The sequence below is a fragment of the Phaenicophaeus curvirostris genome, chromosome 2 (assembly GCF_032191515.1).
Source record: "Phaenicophaeus curvirostris isolate KB17595 chromosome 2, BPBGC_Pcur_1.0, whole genome shotgun sequence".
Taxonomy (NCBI): Eukaryota; Metazoa; Chordata; class Aves; order Cuculiformes; family Cuculidae; genus Phaenicophaeus; species Phaenicophaeus curvirostris.
In genome coordinates, this window is record NC_091393.1 from 75219117 (window position 1) to 75244706 (window position 25590).

At 43.9% G+C, this 25590-nt stretch overlaps 1 protein-coding gene across 1 annotated transcript; it reads right to left on the bottom strand.

Moving 5' to 3' along the window:
• Positions 1-1109: 1109 nt before the first annotated feature.
• On the bottom strand, positions 1110-23355 carry MRPS18A (mitochondrial ribosomal protein S18A). Its single transcript, XM_069852593.1, has 6 exons — positions 23224-23355; positions 23052-23083; positions 18552-18656; positions 11880-12003; positions 11014-11080; positions 1110-1695 (listed from the first exon to the last, which is right to left on the bottom strand). The coding sequence occupies exons 1-6, from the start codon at positions 23321-23323 to the stop codon at positions 1551-1553; spliced, it is 573 nt and encodes a 190-aa protein (XP_069708694.1). The 5' UTR covers positions 23324-23355; the 3' UTR covers positions 1110-1550.
• Between the last annotated feature and the right edge of the window lie 2235 nt (positions 23356-25590).

Genomic DNA, 25590 nt, shown 5'->3' on the forward strand with positions numbered 1-25590 from the left:
TTCCCTATGCCACTGCAGACCCTTAAGCTAGTAACAAATGACACTTTCTTCCATGATGGGCGAAGGCGTAGGTCTGAAACAAGACGTAGGCCATCTGTCTGATTACAACGACACCATGCATATACAAAACTAATTTTGAGACAGCATGAATGAATGCCTGCTGTCCCCCATTAATGACAACCAAAAATGGAGCTGGATTCAGAGTAGAAAGCTGTAAGGCATCTGCACTAAACTGTGAACTCTGGAAAGGCATACAGGAGGAGAGTATTTCATTTTACAGATTTTAGGTTTCACTGAAATTAGAGGGGTCTTACAAGCTCGTGGCACTAAACTGTAGAAAAAAATTAACAGCAGGAATCATCTGGTCTTGTGCGAAACATGCTCATTCAAGTTCATCTCAAGGCAATGGTTTAATCCAGTGACTTTTCCACTGGTAAATCTCACTAAGCAGAGCTCTCTGGGCTAGAAGATATAGGAGATGAAAGAAAAATCCCTTCCTTTCTGAAGTGCTGTAGGTTTCAAATCTTCAAAAAACAGAGACGGTCAGCCAGAGATTTTATCTCAGTTATAGTTAAAAAAGTCTTGGCTCTGTCTCGCAAAGCAAAAAGATCTTGGCCAGCTCTAGAGGCTGAATGTAGGGCTTCCATTTCACAAGCGAGGCAAATAAGAACGATTATAGTCTAATTTGATTTCCCGGATAATACAGGTTTATCTTTACCCTTTGCTCCTGTCCATGCCAATAGGTATTAGCAAATGATTCTGATGAAAGCAGTACAAGGTTAAGTGGCATAACCATACATAAGAAGTCTGTGTTGATTTGTAGCCCCCAGATAAATATCAAAGAAATGAGGTCAAAGCAGTAACGAACCTGATAAATTTAATAAGCCTTTCATACCAGGTCTGTAAGTAGCGCTTCCCAAGCAGTGGTGGTCAGTAGGTAGGAGATGCACACATCTACTGTGCAGGGAGAGAAATGGTGCCACCTTTTAGTTACAGGATGTAAAATTATGCACACCTGTCAGTCCCAAGCTGTCCCAGGAAGCAGCCACATCACTGACAAGGAAGACTTGTAGCAAATATATTTCAAGGGGAAAAAACAAGCCAAGTCATCAAGGATGTCAACATTCTGTATTTGCTAGATCCAGGAGTGAAGCACAAGCCAGGAACCCTTAAGGGGCCATGTAGAACACATACATGCCTGTCTGCTACTGCCACACGTGTTTTGCTGCAAATATAGACAGTATAGATTAATAAAAAATAATTTCAGCAGTCATTAACAATTTCTGTTACTGCCAAGGAAACACAGTGCTGCAGGAGACTTGTTTCTCCATCACTGTCACGGGTACAAAAGCCCAAATGAGGCAAATCTGAGTCGAAACACATTAACGGGGAATCACCATTCATTGCTGGAAAAAGAAAGGAACAACTTTTTCAAAATCCAATTGCAGACCACAATGAGAAAAAACCCTTCAGATGTTTTCTGGCTTTGAGGTAAAAAAACCAGAACAGTGGAAAACAGCTGTGCTTCCTGACTATGCCAGTTCTGGCCACTAGTGGTTTAAATAGAGAGGCTTGTGTGTATATTTGATGTTATCCTTCAACAAAGGGTGTCCAACTGGCATGGTTTTTTTGCACCACTTAGGGCCCCTCTTCCAGATGGGCTTTGCAGATTTGACGGACCAGCGAGTCAGATACCTGTCAAAACAACACAAATGTATTTAAATTTGAGGGTGATTACTGTGAAAAAGTTTCGACTGAAGCAGGAGTCTTTGCCTCCCCTCATGTGTCTTTATAAAAAAAAGAACTGTGAGTACAGCTTGCTAAATTCAGAAGGGATAATTAGAAAGGAATTTTTGTTTGTTCTGGAACTTCCAAGCTGCACCTCTGTACTGAAACCACTGACACCTGCTGGAGTTCCAGTCTCACAAAACAAATCAGGTGTAGTCCCCACCTGGCAAGTTGTCCAGCCGTAGCTAAACTGACATACCAAATCCCTTCATTGCAACTAAGTGCAAGAAGAATGCATCCAGCACCTATGGGAGGTGCTATTTCAACAGCTGGCCTCAATAAGGTGAACTAATTACAAAGACTAAATTCTGTGAGAAAAAAAGTCTCTAAAAAGGGATTCATTTACTTTTAGAGGATAATACATTATTTCTTCTGCATGGGATAGGTTTCTGGCCTAGTCTTGCATTTTCATATGTCTAAATTTGCTTTAGTATTCTCTGTGCAATACTCTTGCAGCTGGTTGGTGCAGGAAGTCAGAACCTACAATGTAAGAGGCACTAGAATGGAATTACCATCACAACTACAACTCTGTGAAGAGCAACGTCTGGCAAATATCCTCTGCTTTTTACCATTTGAAGTTTTAGACTTGGCTTTGCAAACAGGCAGGGGATTTCAGATCCAGAATCAGTTACTGGAAATCTTACCCTGTGGCTGGGTGGCCTGGAGTTTTGTTAGGCTTTAAATCTTTTGCTACCAGTACAGAGGGGAATAGAGGTCCTTAGAGAAAGAGGAATCTTTTCAGACAATAAAGATCCAAAGTAAAACCCTAACATAATCTGCACAAACAATGCTCCAACAAATTAGAATTTGGAACAGACTGATAAACTTTGTCCAGCGATGTTTGCATGCCTCCGTTGAGTAATCCCATCGTCTTAATGTAACCTCAATCAGTCATCCTGTCCCCAAACAGCTTTGTTACCTTTTATTTGCACTGTGCAAATTTGAGATATTAAGAACTTTGGACAGAGACCATGTAACGCATTTGTTTGAAGGCATTTGGCACATTCATGAGAACTACAAAGCAAGCTTGCTATGCCAGGCAGCTACAGGCTGTATAACGGCAGCCCATTTTCCTAGCACTTTTCCTGCTCAGCAATCCTGAACAGCACAAATTGAAAAAGGAATCACATTTGGAGGTTCCTGCTGCTGAAATGAAGCCACTTCCAAAATGCTTTGCTTTGCTTTGAGGAGTTCACGGAAGTTAAAACACCTAGAAGAAACAGCAGGAGGGATTTGGGAGATGACATAAAGCAAGATCCAGCCACTTGTTCACCACTGCATACATTAAATTCATCCCTTTTGCCATTTAATATTATGCTAGTGCATTAGTGGAATACCTTACATAACAACATTGGGACAGGCTCTCCTGTCTCTAATTTCACATGCAAGGGGAGTTCAGAGAGTCCAAATGCAGGTACCTAGTAAAGAACAGTGGTCAGGCAGCTCCTTTGGGAGAAGCTGTAGGGATATCTGATGGGCACATGGTCCTAAGTCCTTTTCACATTCCCCTTCCTGGAGGGGGAAGGTCTGTAATGCAAGTTTTTATATCACAAGACTGCACTTAGAGTGAAGGAGGAAAAGAACCCCAAATTGTTTAATGCGTCAGTGTGCCAAGTGCAGTTCTGGCCACACGTCCACATGCTTACGGGAAAGCGCACCCACGATAATAAATGATCTCACTGGGACAGAAGCAAATGTGTGAATGAGATACACATCAATGCTGTGTGCAGGTTTAGACAGACAGTGGCTTTTTAAGAATTGCCTCTGTTTCTGTGTGGGGGCTGGAAGTGCACACCCCAATTCTGCATAGGAAGGAGGATTTAGTAATGGCCTGATTTTAAAGCTTTTGTTATTTCTCTTTTGAGCAGGTCTAATCCAGCCCTCTGGTCCAGGCTTTTGGCTTCCTTTGGGGACTGCAGGCTGGGGCTTTTCATTGTTAGCTGAAACAGACATTTGGACGCTTTCCCTTCCTGGAGCACATTTGCTTTTAGTGCTTTTAATACTTGCTTTGTCCCAAACTCAAACTTGTCCTATTTTGTTTGCTGCCTCTTTTTATTTTTTTTTTTAACCTTGATTCAGCAGTGGCAAAAGCTTGATGCCTGGGAGCAGTCAGTCTACAAAGTTCCTTTTCCTCTTTGACTAACCACATTTCCTACTGTTTCACAGACAGATTTATTTTCCTAAAAGCAAAAACAATCTAAAAAACCCATATGAAAGCTTCAAAGCCCACCACACACGACTTTTCTGCAAACTCTTCTGTCTTTGTAAGGTTGTGTACCCCCTTTTCTTGCCAAGTCACCCAACTTTCTCCTGCATTCAATCACACAGTTTGTCTTGGGGAGTTTTTACAATAACCTGCAAGCACACTCTGGCAGATGGTCTGAATTTTCTTAACCAGCTGAAGGTTAACAGGACAGAGCATCCATGTGGCTGCCAAATGCAGCTGGTTCACAGTCTCCTAACCTGTTACGTCAGTGTACAGAGCTCTCACTCTGGACAAAGGTGAACAGAACTGCCAATCTCAGGGACTGGCAACCCGCCTCGGGGCTCAGCTTGCCCCTTTGAGTACAGTAGGATCCCGGGCAACAACTGGAATCTCTAAACTTCAGCTGCACAAATGAGTTGTTTGGATAAAGTGTGATGACAGTCCTGGTGGGAATTCCCTGACAGGAAAAAGCAAGACATAAACAGGATGGAAACAAGTGTGGTTAGTCACCTGCAGTCACTTCAATTGCCTAAAATGTGGCACATGGAAGTCTGTTTCCATGGATTTTATTCATGCGCAGGAGTGTCCCACAGCCTTCCCACTCAGGAACTTAACACCTAAGAATAGGGACAGGGTTCCCATGGGCTGGATATGGGAAACGACCTACCCATGGGGCAACTGCAGTCCTGCATGCAGCCCAAGCAAAGGCCATGTTGGTGCAATTCAAGTCTGAACTTCTGAACCCTCAGTGAACTTTTTCAATCTGGCTTTTGTTTGCATTAAGAGCAGAAGGCAGAGGGCTACAGACTGCAGGAAGCACTCGATCAAAGTACTGGCAAAACTGCCTCCTCCCTGCCACATCCCTTCCCATGACACCTCTTGGCTTTGCTCACCTGCAGCTGCTCTGTCTCTTTGCTTTTGAATTCACATGCTATGCACAGCACAGTTTCCATGCAGACTGAGAGAAACTACGTGCTGCTGGAATGAAATGCTGATAACAGTGAAACCAGATTCTACTCCCAGTGATGGCAAGGTGTCCACAGAGCCTGAAAGCTTTATTACGCAAGGAGAGTTCACATGGAACCTACCTCTTGCCTAACACATTACTTCTTCAGGTCAGGTGATGGAGCAGGGATTGATGTGGATGTTATCTGTGCCAAGTTCTCTTCTTCCAGTAGAAATTTGAAAATGGAATGGCAGCTGAGCACTCAAAATCATGTACCTCATAATCTACAGCACCTCTTGCTGACACTGCTCAGGCTCAGGGAACCTGTGACCTTTTGGAAAGGGAATAACTTCACAGTGTTTTGCTTTAACTAGTATTTTGGACCTGCCAAAATAAAATGTATGCTACAAGCATTATGGAAGCATCTAGATGCTGAACTGAACTCAGTGACTGTTCTGAATAGAGAGTAAGTCCACATCATCCATGCAACAGCCTCCATGCTGGAAAGAAAACTGCTAAGATATTCAGGTTTCCATTCCTGACAGCAAGGATAAAAGTTTGACCTGCAGCTGCGCTTGACCATTTCCCAAATGGTTCTGGTGTGTGGTGGCCTTACACCCATGACTCTGGAATATGAGAACAGTCTGTCAGTCTGCACAGTGCTAGTGAAGTCCCTGAGAACTTCCTCAGCTGCATGGGCGAGTGAAAATATTTCATTCTTGCAGCACTTAACTGGAACATGCCAGGCTGGAGCACAAATGGATGCAGAAATAACAGCAGGAAAGCTATGACAGGGAGAATTCAGGCTGAGGATGAGGAAACAATCCTTGGCTGCAAGACAAATTTGCTTGTGGAATCATCCTTTGGAAACAGTGAAAGCTCCAGACTCGGCCAAACCTAAGAAAATGAACTGTGGGGAATAATTCTGCATTGATGGGAGCAAACTTCATTGGTTTTCCATGTCCAAGTATAAGCAGACAAATTATATGGAAAAGAGGGAGAGGATGGTAGACTTAAAAGTTTATGGATGATGTGGGTACTCCAACAGCCATATTTCTGCAAAAGTGCCCACAGCTAGTACAGCAGTTTAGTGATAAAATTCATGAGCTATCACTGTCAAAACCAAATCAGGCAAAACAGCAAAAGGAACAACAGAAGTCCAAGACAAGAGAAATACCAATGAAAGTCTCACCTGGACAGTGTCCCAGCTGCAAGGGTAAAAGAGAGAGCTGTGGAGTGCTCCCCAGTTGAATTCTGACCACAAGGTGTTCTCATACATCTCCCACCACCCCCAGGATCACACAAAACTTGGCTCAAACTTGTATTTCACTTTCATGTTATACCTTCTGCTGCAGTTCCAATCTCCTCCTCTATATTACATTATATCCTGGATAGGTGATCCCATGTGCTAGACAGTTGGATGAATAAGTTGGGATCTCCAGGCTGCTACTTCCCAAAGCATTCTGCTCTTCCTCTTGCATTCCAGTAGTAGAACAGGATGAGGAGATGGGGAGGAGATGGGGTGGGGAGGAGAAGGCCAGCTGCCAAGTGCAAAGCAGGGGAATTCTTACCTCTCTACAGAGTAATCTGGGGCACATAGGAGGGAATGTCCAAAATTCATACAGTGGAGACACAATAAACCCACTTCAGGAAAAAGAGTAGGAATTGTGCTTTTTGGGAAAATCATTGAGTAAGCACCAGAAAAAAATCCTGCTCTGGAGGGTCAGAGCAGGCAAGGGGATTCTGGGTGATAAATCCACACTTCACATCACTAGATCAATGACAGGGCAGCACCCCGACCCCTGTTAAAACAAAACAGTTTCCTGATAGATCCATACAGTGGCATGTTACATTTTACTCTCAGCTAGGTGATAGCCAGTGCATGCCAGACACTGTATTTGAAGCAGGCTCACTTTAAACAGGGTGATATGACATTAGCCAAGGAAAAGCTGGGAAGCAGCTTTTCTGGTGCTCTCAAAAGTATAAATTAACACAGCTCCTCAGCCCTTCTTTATGGACTTCCTTAGCACCTTTGCCCAGGAACCACAGAGCTCCTCCTACACATCTGGCCTGTCCATTGTCTCAGGGCCAAAGAGCAGAGACAAAGCAGGTTTTTATCAGGCTGTTTTGTCCCTCCTTTTGGCAGCAGATGAGCCACTCTCAAAAATACTGACACAACTTGGAAGAAGACTGGCCAAATTGAGCATCAACTAGAACTTTGCAAGTATGGAAATGAAAGGGATTGCTCATCCAAATGAAATGATCTGCCAGACTTCAGCTAAGCAGGCGTTGCTGCTCTGAGTCTACAGAACATTCATAGAGTCTACATGCAGTAAGTGAATGCTCAGGTCTGTGTTATGGTAGAGGTGACTCTCACTTCAAGTTACACTCCCCACAAGGAATCTCCTTCAATCACAGGTGCTGTGAGTGGAATCAGTCCCCAAGGTTATCTTGGTCCTTTAGTAGCTGATGGTACTCTAGTGTCAAGGGTTCTACCATCAAAAAAATATTCTTCAGTCCAGTGTAAGATTTTTTGTTTGTAGGTGGTAGTTCTCAAAGAGGTATGTGGGGTGACATCTGGAGTAGACAGAGGCTTTTCAGAAGTCCATTTTTTAAAAAGTTGAAAGATTTCTCAATTCAGAGTGAAGAGTTAGACAAGAGATTGCTTACAGGAGAGCAATCAGAGGAATTTTAGGGCAGAAGGGCTGAGCACATGCAAGACTCTGAAAGAAATGCTATCCTTCAGCAGGGCAAAACCTATTGTCACAGTCTTGAGGAAGACTATTTGCCTTTATGATGCCTCTATTCTTCTCACCTAGCACCTTCCTATTTTACAACAGTACAGCAGTAACTTTGTCTTCTGTATGCAAAGCCTTCTTCCATATGCAATGCCAACGCCTGATGGCAAGAGTACGTGCAGATGACCAAGTGGGAGAGACAGAAAGAACCAACGATATGTGACTGCGAATGGACTAACTTCTCAGTATACTGGATACTTAATAGCCTGCCTGTAAGAACTACCCCTCTCAGTTTGCAGCCTCATACAAGTTTGTACCCACCTGTGTTTGCTAGCTTGTTACTGCATGATGACTATTTTGACCAAAGAGGACCAGTGTCTTCTGCAGAGTCAAGCGACACCTCTTTCACCTTTCCAAGCATCAGGTACAGCAACGGATAAGATGCTGTACCAGTATCCCCGGTTTCTTCACAGATCAGGTTAAGGGTCTCTGAAGCAGCTGGTGGCAATTCAATAGCCAACATGGGTACTTCAGTCTGCTTCTGGTGAGGGTTATTTTGGAGGAGATGGGGAGCAGAAGAATGTATTTCAACACTGCACTCAGAGCTGATCCACTGGTGAAGCACAGAAAAAGCCATCGCTGCAGGCAGAGTGGGAGAGCACAAAGGCTGGTTAAACTGATTTTAAGAAATGTACACTGCCAGTCTTTCTGTCTTAGGAGAGCTTTAACAAGGAGCCCAAGCATATTAAGAGGCACCTTGGTTTCTCCTCATTGGCATTCCTGGGGATACAGCAGCAGTGCAAAAAGGCAGCATTACCTCTCATTTAAGCAGAGCTGAAGGTGACTAGAGCAGCCAGTACAGAGATCTCAAAAGGAGTCCAAGCTGGAGGATTTGGAAGATACATCACTTAACTGTGCCATCTACTGTCTGCTATGATAGATTCTCTGTAAAACCTGTGCATCCCTTCATGGACTGATACCTAAAATCCCAGCATACAATAAACGCACTGAAGGGACAAGCTGTTTGGTGTGCTGCCCTGATATTGCACCAGACAGGATTAGAGGATGACCTGGTCATGTTCTCACGGCACTGAACAAGGCAGCTTGTTTCATTGAAGTGTCCCAGCCCAATTCTGCCCCATCCTTCCCTGCCAGCTCACTTGCATAGGGCAGCACGACTCACTGAGTGCTTTCCAAATTACTGTGGATTTAAAGAAAGCTTTAAAAGCAACTTTAAAAAAAGTACAGAGACAAAGACAAGGTATGCTTGGAAAAGCCATTTATGTGGGAAACTTCTAATCAGAGCTCTGGCTTCATTCCCAAAATAAGGACTAGTTGAATGTCTTCAGAGTGTGGGTATCCTTCAGGCTAGAGGAAGGAATGAATTTATATCTCTTGCTTTTTGTGGTGGCAGCTACTGTTCCAGAGAGCAATGTGGTCAGTCAAAACTTTCACAGAACTGCAATGGCCAAGATTTCGCAAGGCTCCAATACGCAGAGCTTTCCCCTTATAGCAGGCTGAGAAAACAATCCTGAAGTACCCATGCACTCTATCTTGGCTCTGGGACTCATTTGTTTAGTTCAGGCTCCACATGAACTCCTCCCAAAACTTTCAATCCGATTTCTTGATCCAATTTTCTTGTCTCCACAGTCTCCAAAGCCTGTCTATTTCAGTGCTGTTCCATCTCTTCAGCAGTATCTCTGCTCTCTTTTTCTAATCTCGGCTTCCACTCTACTTGCTACATTCCCTTGCTGGGAAGAGAAAAGCAAGAGTGGTGTAGGGATGGACCAGCAATGCAATAGGGAGGGCTTGGATGATAATCTCCAATTTAAATCTCTTAATTCTTGCATGTAGAACGTATCTGGAGGTATCTGTTTTTACTAGAAGTCTGTGGAACATTTTATAAGTTACAGCATTAGATCTGGAGTTCTAGTGTGATTCCAGCAAGATACAGGCTTTACCATTTCCTGTCTCAACCTGCTACACAGGGCTGCTATGTGAATGCTAATTCGATAATGTGCTCCACCCCACAGCTGCCAGATAGACACAACTACTAAAGAATCCCAAAGACTTGTAAGACACAAGAAAGAATTTGTTTTCAGAGTTGAAATATCTGATGGCTACTGGGCTGCATGAAATGTAGAGTCATCTAATTTGATCCTCACTGATGTCCACTGTGCAGCCTGCCAGCATCCAATGGACATTTTCATGATCTTGCCTCAACTCTCTACTGCAGAGAGTTAGAACTGAAATGCAGGAGTCTCCAGCCACCCCCAACCCTGTAGCCTAAGCTCTCCCAGCAACAGCCCCATGGCCTCTGGTAACCCCACAGCTTGCTAATGCGAGGTTCATAAACCGCTCTGACATCCCCATGGAAACAGAGTGCGAGGTCATAAACAGAGGATTAGCACCTCTGAGTGCCCAGCACAGTGCAGGAGGCAGCAGCAGGCTTTCCTTTTGCCCACCAAAGGCCAGAGGCCATTCAGCCTGGGGAGGGGGATGACAGCCTGTTGCACGAGAAGGGCAGAAGGAGGGGCAAATTGCTAACTGGGGGAAACAGGAATTGGGCAGAGTGGTATAGCCTTGTGATGAACCCTTGCTTGTTGCTCAGGCCCCTACTCACTGCTGCTACCCCTTCCAGGGCACCCTCTTGCTGTTGGGGGCCAGGCATAAAAAGGCTAAGACAGAAGGGACGGCTCAGCCTGGAGAAAAAGGTTTCTAAATACCTGAAGGGTGGGTACAAAGAAGATGAAGCCAAGTTCTTCCCAGTGATGCCCCGTGACAGGATAAGAGGTAATGGGCACAAAATGAAAGACAAGAAATCCTGTCTGAATGTAATAAAACACTGCCTCAGAATTAAGGTGTTCTCTAGAACCAGCTTCCCATAGAAACTGTGGAAATTCCCTACCTGGAGATATTAAAAACCCAACAATGCAGTCCCATGTAACCTACTCTAGGGGACTCTGAGCAGGGGGCTTGGACTGGATGATCTCCAGAGGTCCCTTTCAACCTCAAGTCTGTGATGACTTTATCTCTGTGGCATCCTCCCCTGACTGCCCTACTAAGTGTTAGTGATAAGAAGGCAAGTGAAGCTGAGGAAAGGAGGGCAGACTAACATGCGTGGCATTTGCCCTTTGTGAATGAATGAAAATATGGTTTGTCCTTAAAAGACTGATAAGGGAATATTGTGACACAGCTTTCTTCTCTGAAATGCTGCGAACACTTTTTATGAGCCCTGTTGCCCAAGGCATGTTTTACCCAGTTATAAGGAACTGCATTTCCTCTTCCAATCTATTCCTGAAAAAAAAGAGATGTGGAAAGACAAGGCTATTTACCTGTTGAGCTTGGGTTTCTTGGGAATATGCCCTTCAGGAAGTGGAGGCCTATGGTCTGGCAACAAACCTGAAACAGAAGAAGAAAGGCGTGAGAACATTTTGCAATGCCTCCTCGCCTCTATAGCATCCAGAGGTTACATTACACCTTGTAAGCCAGGCAACTCAGGTCCTTGCTGGGACAGTACCACACAAACTCAAGTACAATAGAAAGTGTTTATTATCTTTAGTCATTCCTGAACCTGCACTCCAGCCAAAAAGTAGGTAGGAGATTCTGCTGGATATAGAGAGGAAATATGCACCAAAGACAACCACACAACCACTTGAGGTCATCAGAGGCTTTTTGAGAGGAAATAGGGCACTGGTGTCCAATCAGATTCCATCTCCAGGATGAAAATCTGACTATTAAAATTCTCAGTCCATTTAACTTGGGTACAACTTGAGTACCCGGCATAGAGATCAGCACAGTAGTCTGACTGTCAACCTGTGTTCCACTTTCAGGGTAAAGGAAGAAAGTCTTTACATGGCAGATGGTAGACAGGAGCATGTTATTAATGGGGAAGGTCAAGCTTACGTTAAATCAAGTAATTTTGGAACCTGGTATTTAATCATTAGTTACTAGAGATTGAGCCACTTCCCAGATCTTTCTGCAATGGTAGGCAGTCTACTGACAAGACAGGAACCAAGATATAGAAAACAGAACAAGTTTCTGTTCCATTATTCTGTCCCAGCACTTGGACCATAACAAGTTTGTTGGGTGACTGGACAAAGACACCTCACTGAGTTATGCTAACTGGATAGGAGACTCTTCTCAAAGGGTTCTATGGGTACGTCATATCAAGCAGTTGTCTCAAGAGGAGGCTAGGTACCTGCACGGTGAGCCATCTGCACACACACAGCAATCTTCTTGTGCTCCTCCAAACAGAGGCCTGTGATCCTTCGTGGCAGCATCCCTCCATCAGAACGGATAAACTGACTCAGCAGCAAGACATCCTGAGAGAGCGAGAGAAGAGCAAAACCATCAGTGCTATAGCTACTTTAACTGCTGTGATTCTTAGGTGTTGTGCTGACCCTTGCACTGTGTACAGAACTCAAAACAAAGCAAAACAAAACAATGATTCTTTCCTACTCATTCTGGATGCATCTTGACAATAAGTCGCTTTTGCTTGCTGTCACTCTGCCTGCCAGCTTAGCTCAGTAAGGTCACTCAGATGGTCTGAGTCTTCTCTTGACTTCACTAGTGTAAACACATGATGTCAGCTGCAATCCCTGCTACTTCACCATCACTTGCTCCAAGATTCTAGCTAAGATAATGTGTGCTAGGTACTCAGGCACTGTTACACAAGACCTACAGATGGATAGTGTTTACACAACTTGAAATGCCATCACAGCTGCTATCCTAAAGGTCACAGCTATGTTAGATCACCTCTGGCCCCCTCCTTGTCCCCTCAGAACAGAATCATTCTCTGCTATCTACTCCACAAACTTTCATCCAGTTTCCCATGGTGGAACTTCCCTTATGTCTCTCTGGAGGGGTGGAGAGCAGGGAAATGGTCCAAGATCTTGCATGAAACTTTGTGTATGAAAGGAACACACGCTGGTGAGAAAGACCCAGTAGGAAAAATTGCTGCCTTCAGTTCTTCAACTGTGTGTGTATGAAGTGGGGCTGTTACAGCCATACCGGATGGAAGGAGCACCCTGAGCATGCCAAGGGTTCACATCTGTGATTCAAGTATCATTTAGATTACACTGCTGTTGACCTTTCCAATTAAGAGCTCTAGAAATGTAAAGCCATCTTAAAAAAACAAAATTAAAGGGATCTCTAGGATCAGATACTATCACAAGGGTGGGATGACAAATTTTTAAACAGCATCAACAGCTGTTGCATAAGTGTCCCATTAACTGTACACAGTACAATGGCCTAGTACTTAGTTAGTTATGTGCTCTCTCCACTTCCACACGCAGCACCACTACAGGCAGGTCCCCTTGACATGCTGACGCCAGCACAAGTTGGCCCAAAGCGCCTCTGGAGAATCTGTGCTTGTTTTTTCCCCCCATCTGTTGACAGACTTCTTGCTGGTTGAGAGTTTACTTTCCCCCCTGCTGTGGTAAACACCTTCATAGTTGAGGTTGCTGGACCATGTGGAGGCTGCTGCAGGCTGGAAGGGACCTGCCAGGTACATCAGCAATTTGCACCCACTGTGTCTAGGGCAACAGGCAAAACCAAAGAGTACTTGTTGCTTTTCATTTTGGGTGACCCTTACTCTGCCTGTTGTTCACAGATTCACAAGCCTGCTCCTACCTCCCTCTCTTTGCTCTGTTACAAAGAGCTCCCTGGAGCATTCCTAGCTTCATTTATTGCTCTTGCAAAAGCAAACAACCACAAGTGGATATAAAATTCTGAAAACCTAGCTATCTAGGAATTATACATCCACCCCCGCTGTACAAGACCAGCTCAACTCTGAAGTGGGCTGCTGGAATTCAGTATGGCCTTCTAGTAATGACTGATTCTTTCATACAAGCATTGCAGTGAAAATTTTGACTTATTTGTTTGGGGGTTTTGTGGTTTGTTTTTGTCCTTTCCCCTGCCCCTCCTTCAATCCCACCCTCGCTAATATCATCATGACACACAATTTCCCTCTTCCCTTATCTGGCTTCCTCTTCTACCTCCACTTGACTGCAACTAATGCGTTCAGCCTAATTTTCAAATCCAGCTCCTTTGAAAACATGGCAGGTTATACAACTTCTCACTAGTACAAAGTTACTTATCTCCCACCATACAGAGAGATGCTGTACCCAAACAACAAGGAAAGCACAGCTGAGCAACTAGCAGCAAGCTCCTGAGAGGCCATCTATGGTTAAAACAGGAGTGAAGTGTCCCCAGCCCAGCTAACACATGGCCTTGCCAATGAGAACAGTAACCAGGGGACCAGTTGGTGCCAGCTGCGTTGGTGGAAATTGGATGGAGGCCAGCCAAACAGTCCAAGGGCACTGACTTTCAGCCACTCCTGAAATGCACTGGATTGGATTCAGGAAACCAGAGCAAGACTTCATCCTGTTTTTTCATCTTCTTTAGCCATCCAGTTCTCCAAATCACCAACAGTTCAATTTGCCATTTAGCACAAACATATCATTTCCCTAAGAGAAAGTGCCTAGAAAGAAAAAAACATTCTAGATTTTTCTACTAGCCTGCTGCGCTGCTCTGTGGGGAAGAGCAAAAAGGGAGCGGATAGCAAGTTTCAGGCTGTTCCAGTCTTTGCAGCCGTGAAAGCCTAAGTAGGCCACAGGCTCTTGTGAAGGGTGTGTGTGGTCCAAGTGATTTCTCGTATTACCACCACGCCTCATGGAGTCACAGGGTTGTTATCAATGTTTCCATGCAAAGGAGGGGAGAAGCAAAGGGAGATAGTCTTTATTTTTCTCCCTGTGGAAAAAAAGAAATCAGAAAAATCCTTTCTCTGTTATCTCTGACCAACAGTGTCACCAACTGACTAACACCCTTGTGTGGCAGCCACTTCTTAACTGAAATCACCTACATCCCAGCCACTGCAGCTGCAAATTACAATCACACCATTTGGCTTAAAACGCTGCACACTTGACAGAAGGTTTTTACATTTCTGAAGATCCCCGCAGTTAATAGGCCAGGTGCCTTTCCCAGAGTACTTGCACAGATGCATCTTACCACAGGGAGAAAGCAGACAGGTACAGCCAACTTTATGGGGCAGCTGTGGAAGGAAGCGAACAAGTATGTGGTGCGGTCAAAAAAAAAAATACGTCTGGCAAGTTCTCATGGTGCCGTCATGTTCCATGCAATTCACATTTTGTGCTAGTGGACAGCCAAGCCTGTAACCACGGATTTGCTTTAATCACTGGACAGCTCCCACGAGGCTGGACCCAGATTCCCACCCCTCTAATCTGAAGCATTTGATGAAAACAACTTGGATTGAATTAATCTAGGGCTAATAGGCAAAGCTAGCAGTTTGGTTTCCCCTAATTGCTGCCAAAGCAAGATGACATATTTACTGCCTACTCAGACTAATGATGTTTGAAGTGGATAAGGGGGAAAATGAAAAACAAGTTTAGCCTTCACCTCTAAAAGGGCTGGATAAACTGGCTAAACAAAACACTGTGTACAGCACGTTCTTGTGAATGGATGGCAACCAAAATGCAGAGGCTTCTCTGCATTTTAATATCTGCAGACACTGAACAGTAGGATCCTTGACAGGTTGCATGCAATTCACTGAAACCTTCATTTACCGCAAGAAGAGTTTTGTCTGTGTAGCCAAATCACTACTGGGCTGTATCAGACAAGTTTGCCAGTCATTCTTTCCAGTTATACAAGAGTCTTGTTTTTCCTTTCTCCCTTACTCCTGGGAGCTGTACACCATTCTCTAGGCGTTTCATAGTAAATTTGCAGGTTTAGTTCAGTACATCAGACAATGACCAAAATAATTGTTTACCTCCAATTGATATGAAAAAGAAAAATCAATTGGGGTCTCAGTTTCAGTGGACATACACAGACCACAAATTGTGGGAATTTATACCTTAGGCTCTGTTATCCTGAGCCTCAGCAGAGACTAAGGACTGAACTGGCAAAGACAACTGCAGCCCTCCACACCACAGCTGAGGCAGGTTGGAATCATGACCTGCTGCTGCTCACAATGCCCGTTCAGTTGATTAATAACTTTGGAGACACTGGTCCCCCAGTTCTCTGACAGCCAAATAACTCATTATGCCGCTACTTTAGACTGTGCTAGTCGCACATGACAAAAGGGAATTCCTATGAGGTCATATTACTCAGCTCCCTCAGGGGCTAATTCAACACTTCCCTTTTCATAGTGCCTCATTCAGTCCAATTACAAGCATCCCAAGCAAAAAAGCTCGCACTTTCCCTTCTGTGCAACTGACTGATTGCAGATTATCAATCTCAAAGGAACCACTGTGATCCATCTATTCCGATCTCTTACCAAGCACAGATTATAGGTTACGCTGTATGAACTAGGCTATATCTTTAACAAAAATAGCTGTTCTCAATTTACAGACTTTTAGGACAATTAACCACCAGTGAGTAAACTGTGCCACTGTTTAATTACCCACATAGTTAAATGCCTGCACTTTATTATTTAAGCATACCAAGGTTCTGCTGCTCATCACTGCTGCAGTAAAAAAAAATAAATAGCAAAGAGCGCTTTTGTGTGGAAAAGGGTGATTTTATTCATCTTAACATTTAAAAGCCTGAAAATCCATGACTGGTACAAAGCATTCAAACATATACGAGACTTATTCAAGCAGAAGAGGTGGTCTACTCCAGAACAGAAATTTCTCATAGTTCTCATCAGCCCCACAGAGAAGTGTTTCTGAATACTGAGGTGAGACACTTCTACAGTTCTGGAATACCAATTCATACTGCTTTCTTCAGCTTTTGGCCAGGTTCTCCTCAGCTCTACAGCAGGAGTCCTAGATACATACGTACCGGATGCACATGCATGCAAAAACTACATGACAGCCAGGATGCACATGTTCCTAGTTTGTCTCTCAGGATCACAATTATTTTAGGAAAGATCTCGGCAATGATTCTCAAGACACAGTCTCTCCTTGCATTTGGATTTTGCTTGCCTCCATACTACATACAGTAGAAACCAGATCCAAGGATAAAATTGAACTGAAGTGCGGAAGAAAGCCCATGACCTTAGTTCACCCTACAAACACATCTAAGACTCAGGCTTTACATTGTCTGTTGGGACCAACAACCTACCTCTATTCCTGGAACTCAGGCTCTACAGCATCACATTGTCTGAAATTGCTTCTTCTGTTCTCGATGGCATCGTTATCTCTATGTGCAACAGTCTTCTACCACAACAGCAGTACTGAGTGGGTCTACATATTAATTTCCAGAATTTAATTGGGCCCCTTGGCTCATTCAATCCCTGAGCATCCATTCAGAGTTTCTCTGAAGCTGTTAATGTGTGACTCATGGAACATATTCTGGAAATCTGCAGAACTATTCAGTTTAATGATGCTGTTGACTCTTCACATTTAAGTCATATAAAACTACATTAACCTTAATAAAGTATTTTCCACTATAAGTGATCGGTCTGTTTTGATCACAACACAATTTGGCAACCATGAAGAAGAAAAGAATTGGAAGAAAGCGCTGCATTAAAACACAGGCAACATAAACAAAGAGTAATCTGTTTTTTTAATACTTTCCATACCTTAACAGTATTTACCACTTCTCCCAGTTTATTATCAGGAATGTTACCAGCATCACTCTCCTTCCTCTCTCAGCTACTTAGTATTTCACTTGCTTTTTTCAAATAATTTGGTGATTCCTTAGGATTTTTTTCATGCTTTAAAAAAATCCCACAAGTGAAGTAACATATTTGTTAGCCGATTCCCTCAAGATCTTGGAGCTACATGCAATTCAGGACTGCTGGTCTGAACCCGATTCAATATTGAAGTTACTTCTTTATCTGTTTTTTCCTGTTGTTTTACAGTAGTCATTTGCAAGATCACTGTTACTACCTAAATATTAAAACATATTTTTTCTTTTGACTGTATGTGCAAGGACTGCATGTGAGCAGCTTAATCATTTTGCAGTTAATGTGGCTTTCAGTTCTCCTCTCATTAACGGACTTTCTCACAAAGATTTCTTTTCCTCCAGATACATTTGTATCTCTCTTGCCCTAATCCAACTGACATTAACTTATTGTGAATTTTCTGTTGCCTTATCTTAGTAACAGCATGTTCCTGTCTGGTTTTCTTCTTTTCTAATTCCAGTATTGGGTTTTCAGCTTCCTAGGGGGCACTTAGTCCTTTTGTAAACCGTGTTTGAATAACCTCTTGCAAAGTTACATTGTGCATCTTCTATCTCATGCTTCTTATTCTTGTTCTTGGCTATTGTGCTTTTGATTCAAAGCATTCTCCCTCTCACCTTCTACATCTACTGTTAGTAACCCTTCCATTAGTTAATAAACTCCTCATTACCATTTCCTTCAAAAAACTTGAATCAAACCTACTTTTTCTGTTGCGAGGGATGTAAAGACATACGTTCTCCCTCATACCCACCAAGAGTGTTAAAAGTCATATATAATAGTTATTACCTTAGTGGGCAATGACCCAGTGAGAAATTATAGTGCTTGAAGACATATAATTGATCTAGTCAAGCCTTTTCACCTCTGTGGAGTTGGGACAGCCCTGGATTAGTTGACTACATGTTGTATTCCAGTTTGATTCTCCTGGAAGTGTGATGCTGAAAGGCAGCTGGGCACAAAACAGATCTATGGCCTTCTCAGCTGAGATGACCATGTGTGTAGTTCCAAACCCTCTATACGATATGACCTCATACTTCTTTTTTCCAGCAGTACAGTTAGACAAGGAAAACATTTACTATGCAGGAAGCTCTTGCTACACCCAAAAGCAGCAGAGATGGCATTAATTGTCTTTACTGCAACCAGCAAAAGACGAGAGGTGCAGCTACATAGATCTGAGAGCAATATTTATCTAGATTCGAGGATGGGGGAACTCTCCTTCATCAAACTTACCACATAATCGTACTTATGCTTCAGGTTCCAGCGACAGATGGGACACTGGCCAGAGGGGTTTGGAGGAGTTGGTGCTGCAGCATCCTCTGTAATTCTCCCTTCAATCTAGAAACAATTCAAAAGATATAATGATGGGGCACAGTTTAGACGTCTACCTGCACCTGTGAGTTGAGGAATACTTTTCATCAAGTCCACAACATGCTGACCAGTACTGCACAGATGTAAGGGGAACAGGATCTGCATTATTCAAATTGCTTACGTACAGATATACCACACACTTTGGATATACACAGACAATGGAGATAAGAACAAATCCAAAGAGCATACAGAACCATTTCATAAATTCTTACATGTGTTTTGCTAAATGTAAATTCATTCATAGTGAGTGTGAAGCACTCACCTGAATTCATTTATGGCAGTACTCCTTTGAAACACTATGCCTTGAAATTGTAGTGGGCCTTTAGCCAAAAGCTTTAAAACGCTTTTTTTTTTCTGGGAATTTGAGAATGTCACAGAAAAGCAGATGCACATTGTGGACAAAAACATGCAGGGACTTGCTAGATTACAAATCACCAACAGCAAAAATTCTGAGCAAAAGCTCGATTTAAGAAAGGACCGTTAGGAAATGTTTGTGGGTTTTTTTTGTTTTGTGATTTATTTGTTTTTTAAATACATCAATATTTTATCCAGTTTAATTCCCTGAACAATTCCTTTAGATAATTTTATAATCTTTTCTATATCACTACAATGTGGTGACATCTAACACTCACATTTTCTCAAAAGCAATGTGAAGAGGTGTACAAGGTGTGTGTGGGAAGAACTTGAGAAATTTGTATTCTAAGTGTAGATACGTTATGAATATGAAGTCTATCAACATGTGCATTTGTCTTTTTTTGAGGATTTGTGAACAGAAGCAAGAGTTATCTCAAATTGCAGCTGAACACAGAGAAAAGACAATAAAACTAAGCCTTCTTTTTTCCCCCCTCTAAATTCCCCCCTCTAAAATATTTCTCCGGTCAAATTAAGATTAAAGTCAGATTTTGAACACCAACTGACAGCTTCAAATAGTGAAAGCACCAGAAAGTTTAAAAAGAAATGCTGGGTGAAATGCAATGTTACTTTTAAGAAGAAAGCTGACTGATTTAGACTGAATCATCAGGTTCTGGGCCTGAAAACCTGGAAAAAATCTGACATATTCTGTAAGCGTACATGGGACACCGGCATCCAGCGGAACTGTCAGAATTATTTAATACCACAGATTTGCATCTGCCTTGTCTAGTGATAGCAAAATGGAAGCATATTAGGTTTTTTGTAGTTAAAGCATCTCAGTACCTCAAAGAGAGAGAATATCACCAGTTTTTAAGCAAAATTCCTCCCCCTACAAGCAGAACAGCCAGTTTTATAAAAATGAAAAAGTATCTATAAATATAAAATGTAGGGTAGCATCTAATTTTTCTATTAATTGGTAAAGTTATTTTCTGGAAGGCTGGTGCATATGGTCTTGACTCTTGCCACTGACTTCAAACTGCACTTTGACTGTAATGCCATCTGGAAAATGAATAAAGATTCAGAATGCTGAATCAATATCATTTTTTCTTGACATAAATTTCAGCGTAGAATTTTTGGCAATTGTTCCCCAACTACTGAGAACTTTCATATTGTTAACCCTCTCACTATTATTCTTCTGTTAGAGGGAATATAGGGGCCCTACATTCTCAGTACGCTGATGAAATCCAGATTTCTCCGGGCTTCATTCATCTGGTTCATGTCAAACACTTCCTTCAGTACTGATAAAAGCAGGGACACATAGAAAAATGAGCATAGAAAGATAGATTCTGAAGACTGATGTGGAGTTGGTAGGATAAATGGAGTAACCAGAGGATGTGCTCAGAAATGTATCAAGCCTTTAGCTGGTCAATTTACACCATTTGTTAAGTGACTTTCCTCACCCAGGGGCATTGATAGATCCTAGATTGATGCTACAATATTATATAATAGAAATATCCAAATGTCCCTTATGTTTCTACAATCATCCAGGAAGAATTATTCTTCTAAAGGGCTCTGCTACTGCAATGCATGCCTTTTTAACTTCAAGACTCTGTTACATGTATTGGGACTTTGCAATTATAACTTACATCTCTGAAATTGACTAAGTGCAAAGTACAACAAACACAACACACTGTTGTGTTGGTGTGCATGCTCCCCCCTTGTTTTGTTTAGAACTACTTAAAAACATGCTTGCAAGCTCCTCTCTTCAGGTCTCTGGGGAAAGATTTGTAGTATGATACTTGAAAAGAAGAAAAAGAGACTTTCCATCACACCTGCTGTCATACCTTAAATTCATTTTTTTTTGACAGTCTTAGAGATATTGTTAACCGACATATTCTATTTGATATTATATACCTGAAATATAAGTAACCTGCTCCATTCAGGTTTCAAACATGATAACATCCACTAATGGAAATATCACAAGAAGGAAACTCAGACTTTCAAAGGCATGAACAACCATATTTTTCTGTTTCATTAGCAAGTACAAAAGTCTGTCCCTTCATTATTTATGTATGTACATACTAGAATTTAGTGAACTGCCTTCTAGTTATTCCTAAATAATTCCTGCTCCACCCTCCTCACTGTATTTACACATTATGCTACCGATCTCCAGCCAAGGTAAAGGTTGCAACTGGCATATGTAATGTGAGCAGAACAATGCAGTCTCCTTCTCCCTCCCCAAGTAATTTCCATTACTATTTATATATTACTATTCTCTTGATAAAGTGCCGCAGATCAGATGGTGTTAATTAAATAAAATTCTAACTCTACTCCTTTGGTCATTTCTTTCCTGTCGTAAACCTTAAGTGAGAAAATGCTTTTCTTTATCAGGTATTTCACAACTCCTGTTTTATTTTCAGGAGCAGTCTTCCTATAGCATTTAAGTTCTTCCTTGGATGATACCCCTTCCACTGAAAATATTTTCTTACCAAATGCACCACAAGATGCAAGCTCTGTATCACCTGCAGTCACTATGGCACACAGTGATTAACAAACAGCGTACACCAAAGGCAAGTGACATAGGTGGCATACAGCTAGTACAGAGCCATCCTGCAGTGCCACATTGCCTTGCTGGCCCGAGGTGAAGTGACAAAGCCACTGGGCAAACCTCCTTTGTGCCTGCCCACTCTTGAGACAATGTTTAGTGTCACTGCTTTAAGGAAAGAACCCATCTGAAAAACTGCCTCCTACATTTTGGGTACCAAATGCTTCTAAAGTGACCTTTCGGTCAGGGCTTCCAGCCTTACCAGAGGTGCAGCCAGGGCTTTGGCGCTCCTTCCCGCACCTGAAGGGAGCATACAAGAAAGCTAGGGAGGGACTTTTTACAAAGGCATGTAGTGATAGGACGAGGGTGAATGGCTTTAAATAAGAGAGAGGAAGATTTAGACTAGACATAAGGAGGAATTTCTTCACTATAAGGGAGATGAGGCACTGGCATAGGTTGCCCAGGGAAGCTGTGGATGCCCCATCCCTGGAGATCATAGAATCTTAGAAACACCAGGTTGGAAAAGACCCACAGGATCATCGAGTCCAACCATTCCTATCAATCACTAAACCATGCCCCTCAGCACCTTGTCTACTGGTCTTTTAAACACCTCCAGGGAAGGTGACTCAACCACCTCCCTGGGCAGCCTGTTCCAGCGCCCAATGACCCTTTCTGTGAATTTTTCTGATACCCAACCTGAACGTCCCATGGTGCAGCTTGAGCCCATTCCCCCTTGTTCTGTCCCGTATCACTTGGGAGAAGAGGCCAACACCCACCCAGCTTCCTTTCAGGTAGTTGCAGAGAGCAATAAGGTCTCCTCTCAGCCTCCTCTTCTCAAGACTAAACAATCCCAGCTCTCTCAGCTGCTCCTTATAAGACTTGTTCTCCAGCCCTTTTACCATCTTCATCACCCTTCTCTGGACTCGCTCCAGAGTCTCAGCATCTTTCTTGTAGTCAAGGGCCCAGAACTGAACACAGTATTCGAGGTCCAGTCTCACCAGTGCTGAGTACAGGGGCAGAATAACCTCCCTGGACCTGCAAGCCACGCCATTCCTGCTACAAGTCAAGATATTCAAGGCCGGGTTGGATAGAGGATTGGACATCCTGATCTAGTGGGAGGTGTCCCTGCCCATGGCAGGGGGTGGAACTGGATGATGTTTAAGGTCCCTTCCAACTCTAACCATTCTTTACTTTATGGGAGGCCCTGACCAGAGACATCGCTCACCAGCAGCAGGGGGACCTCTGCAGAAAACCTTCCTTCTGGCTCACCCGCACTCACAATGCTCCCCTACCTCGGCTTGGCCCTAACACCCTGCGGCATCTTTCAGGCAGAAACGCGAGACTTCGGCCTTCCACCCCACCCCCGACTTTTGGGAGGGAGGGAATGGGACACGGGGACTGGTACAATGAGAGACTAAAGGAGAGAGAAGCGAAACAAGGGCAGGCGCTGCGGGCGCGGGACTCACTGTGGTGGTGTTGCCTTCAGTCACCTCCACGACTGCAAAGAGAAACAAAAAAAGAGACGGGAGGGCAAAATGAGACTCGATTCAGACGCGGTGCTGCTTTTTTGGGGTTATTTTTTGGGGGGGGGTGGGGTTGGGGAAGAGAGGCCGAAAGGCTGCGAGCCCCCGCACTCACCCTCCCGCAGGGCCCGGGCAGGCGGCGCGGCCCCGCGGGCCCCGAGGAGCCCCGCGAACAGGCGCCGCAACCCCGCGCCGAGCAGGCTGGGCGCCGCCATCTTGGGCCGTCGCGCGCGCCGCCGTCACGCGCACTCACCTTCCCCGGCCCCTCCCAGCCCCTCCCCGGGCTCCGCGCGCGAGGGGCGGGGCGGGGCGCGCTGCCGCCGCCGCCATTTTGATGCGCGGGCCTGGGGGGCGCGGGTGTGGAGGGGGTGTAGGTGGTGATAAGGTCTCTCCTCAGTCTCCTCTTCTCCAGGCTAAACAACTGCAGTTCCCTCAGCCGCTCCTCATAAGTCTTGTTCTCCAGCCCCTTCACCGGCTTCGTTGCGCTTCTCTGGACTCGCTTCAGGACCTCAATGGCCTTCGTGTAGCGAGGGACCCGAAACTGAACACAGGATTTGATGTGCGGCCGCAACAGTGCTGAGCACAGGCACAATCACCTCCCTGGCTACAATGCTTCTGATACAGTCATGGCAGCTGTCATGGCCATTCCCTCATATCATCTGCCACTTGAGAGAAGAGACCAACACCCACCTCTCTACAACCTTTCAGGCAGTTGTAGACAGTGATAAGGTCTCCCCTCAGCCTCCTCCAGACTAAGCAACCCCAGTTCCCTTAGCTGCTCCTCACAAGACTTGTAATAACATGCTTGGGGTTGAAAGGGGTCTTTACAGGTCATCCAGTCCACTTCCACCGTAGCAGCAAGGACATCTTCAACTGCATCTGGTTGCTCAGAGCCCCATCCGACCTGACCTTGATTGTTTCCAGGGATGGGGCATCCATTTCCTCTCTGGACAATCTGTTCCAGTGTTTGACCACTCTCATTGTAGAATCATACAATTATTAGGTTGGAAAAGACCTTAGACATCATAAACTCCAACCATACTTGCCTACTACTAAATCGTGTCCCCCCAAAATTTCTTCCTTGTATCCAGTCTAAAGCTACTCTCCCTTAGTTTAAAACCATTACCCCTTGTCCTGTTAATACAAGAAGCAGTTACTGTTAGAAAAAGTGGGATACTTTTGTTTTAGGCTAGAGTGTCATGGAAGTAATTGTAATTTTTTGAAAGTTAGACAGAATGTGCCTCTGACAGCGTATTTTCTTTCAGTTCGTTCTTTGCAGATGATGTCTTGTATGCAGTATGATCGGTGCTGAACAGATGTCTCTTCTGCAATCACCTGTGTCTGGACTCTCTCCCCATCTCAAATGCATGGTCAAGCAGAGAGCTGGAGCCAGCTCCAAATTAACAAGAATTTTGACCTTTGTGATCTTCATAATAACTTTAAAATTAGTTCTTGGAAACTAATAAAATATGCATAATATTTCTGGGAAAAATTATGCATATGCATATAAGTGGGAAATATACTGTCCCCAGCTTTTGTCTCATTGTACACAATTGATGGAGATTGCTCCCTCCTGTCGCCCAGCCTTGATTAAAGGGAGCTTGCTTTCCAAACCTCCAAAACGAGTCTTAAGAGAATTTATTTGCCAGTGTTTTTAGTACCAGTATCCCTACGCTTCCTGATAAAGAGCCCCTCTCCAGCTTTCCTGCAGGCCCCCTTTAAGTACTGGAAGGCTGCTATAAGGTCTCCAGAGATCCTTCTCTTCTTCAGGCTGAACAACCCCAATTCTCTCAGCCTATCCTCCCAAGGAGAGCGAAGAGGCTGGGGGCATTATTTCCCTGACCAGCATCTTCCCCCTGGGGTGGCTTTTCTTTCTTTTTTTTTTTTCATTTGTTTACTTGTTTGTGTGAAGGATTTTTTTTGTTGCTGTTTTGATTTTTTTAAGCTTGTATCATCTTGGGGTAGAGGTGAATCTAGACGTCATAGAATCATAGAATGTCCTGTGTTGGAAGGGACCATCAAGGATCATCAAGGCCAACCCCTGTCCTTGCACAGGGCAACCCCAGCAGTCACACCATGTGTCTGAGGGCATTGTCCAAATGCTTCTTGAATACTGTCAGGCTTGGTGCCATGACTGCTTCCCTGGGGAGCCTGTTCCTGCACTTCATCCTGTGAGTGAAAAACCTTTTCCTAATACCCAACCTAAATCTCCCTTGGCACACCTTCCTGCTATTCCCTTGGGTCCTATCACTGGTCGCCAGGGAGAAGAGAGCAACCCCTGCTCCTGCTCCTTCCCTTGAGAGGAAGCGGTAAACAACAATGAGGTCTTCTCTCAGTCTCTACGCTGAACAGACCAAGTGACTTCAGCCACTCCGCATGCAGCTTCCCCACTAAAACCTTCACCAACTTTGTAGCCCTCCTCTGAACATTCTCCAGTAGCTTTAAATTCTTTTTATATTGTGGTGCCCAAAACTGGATGCAG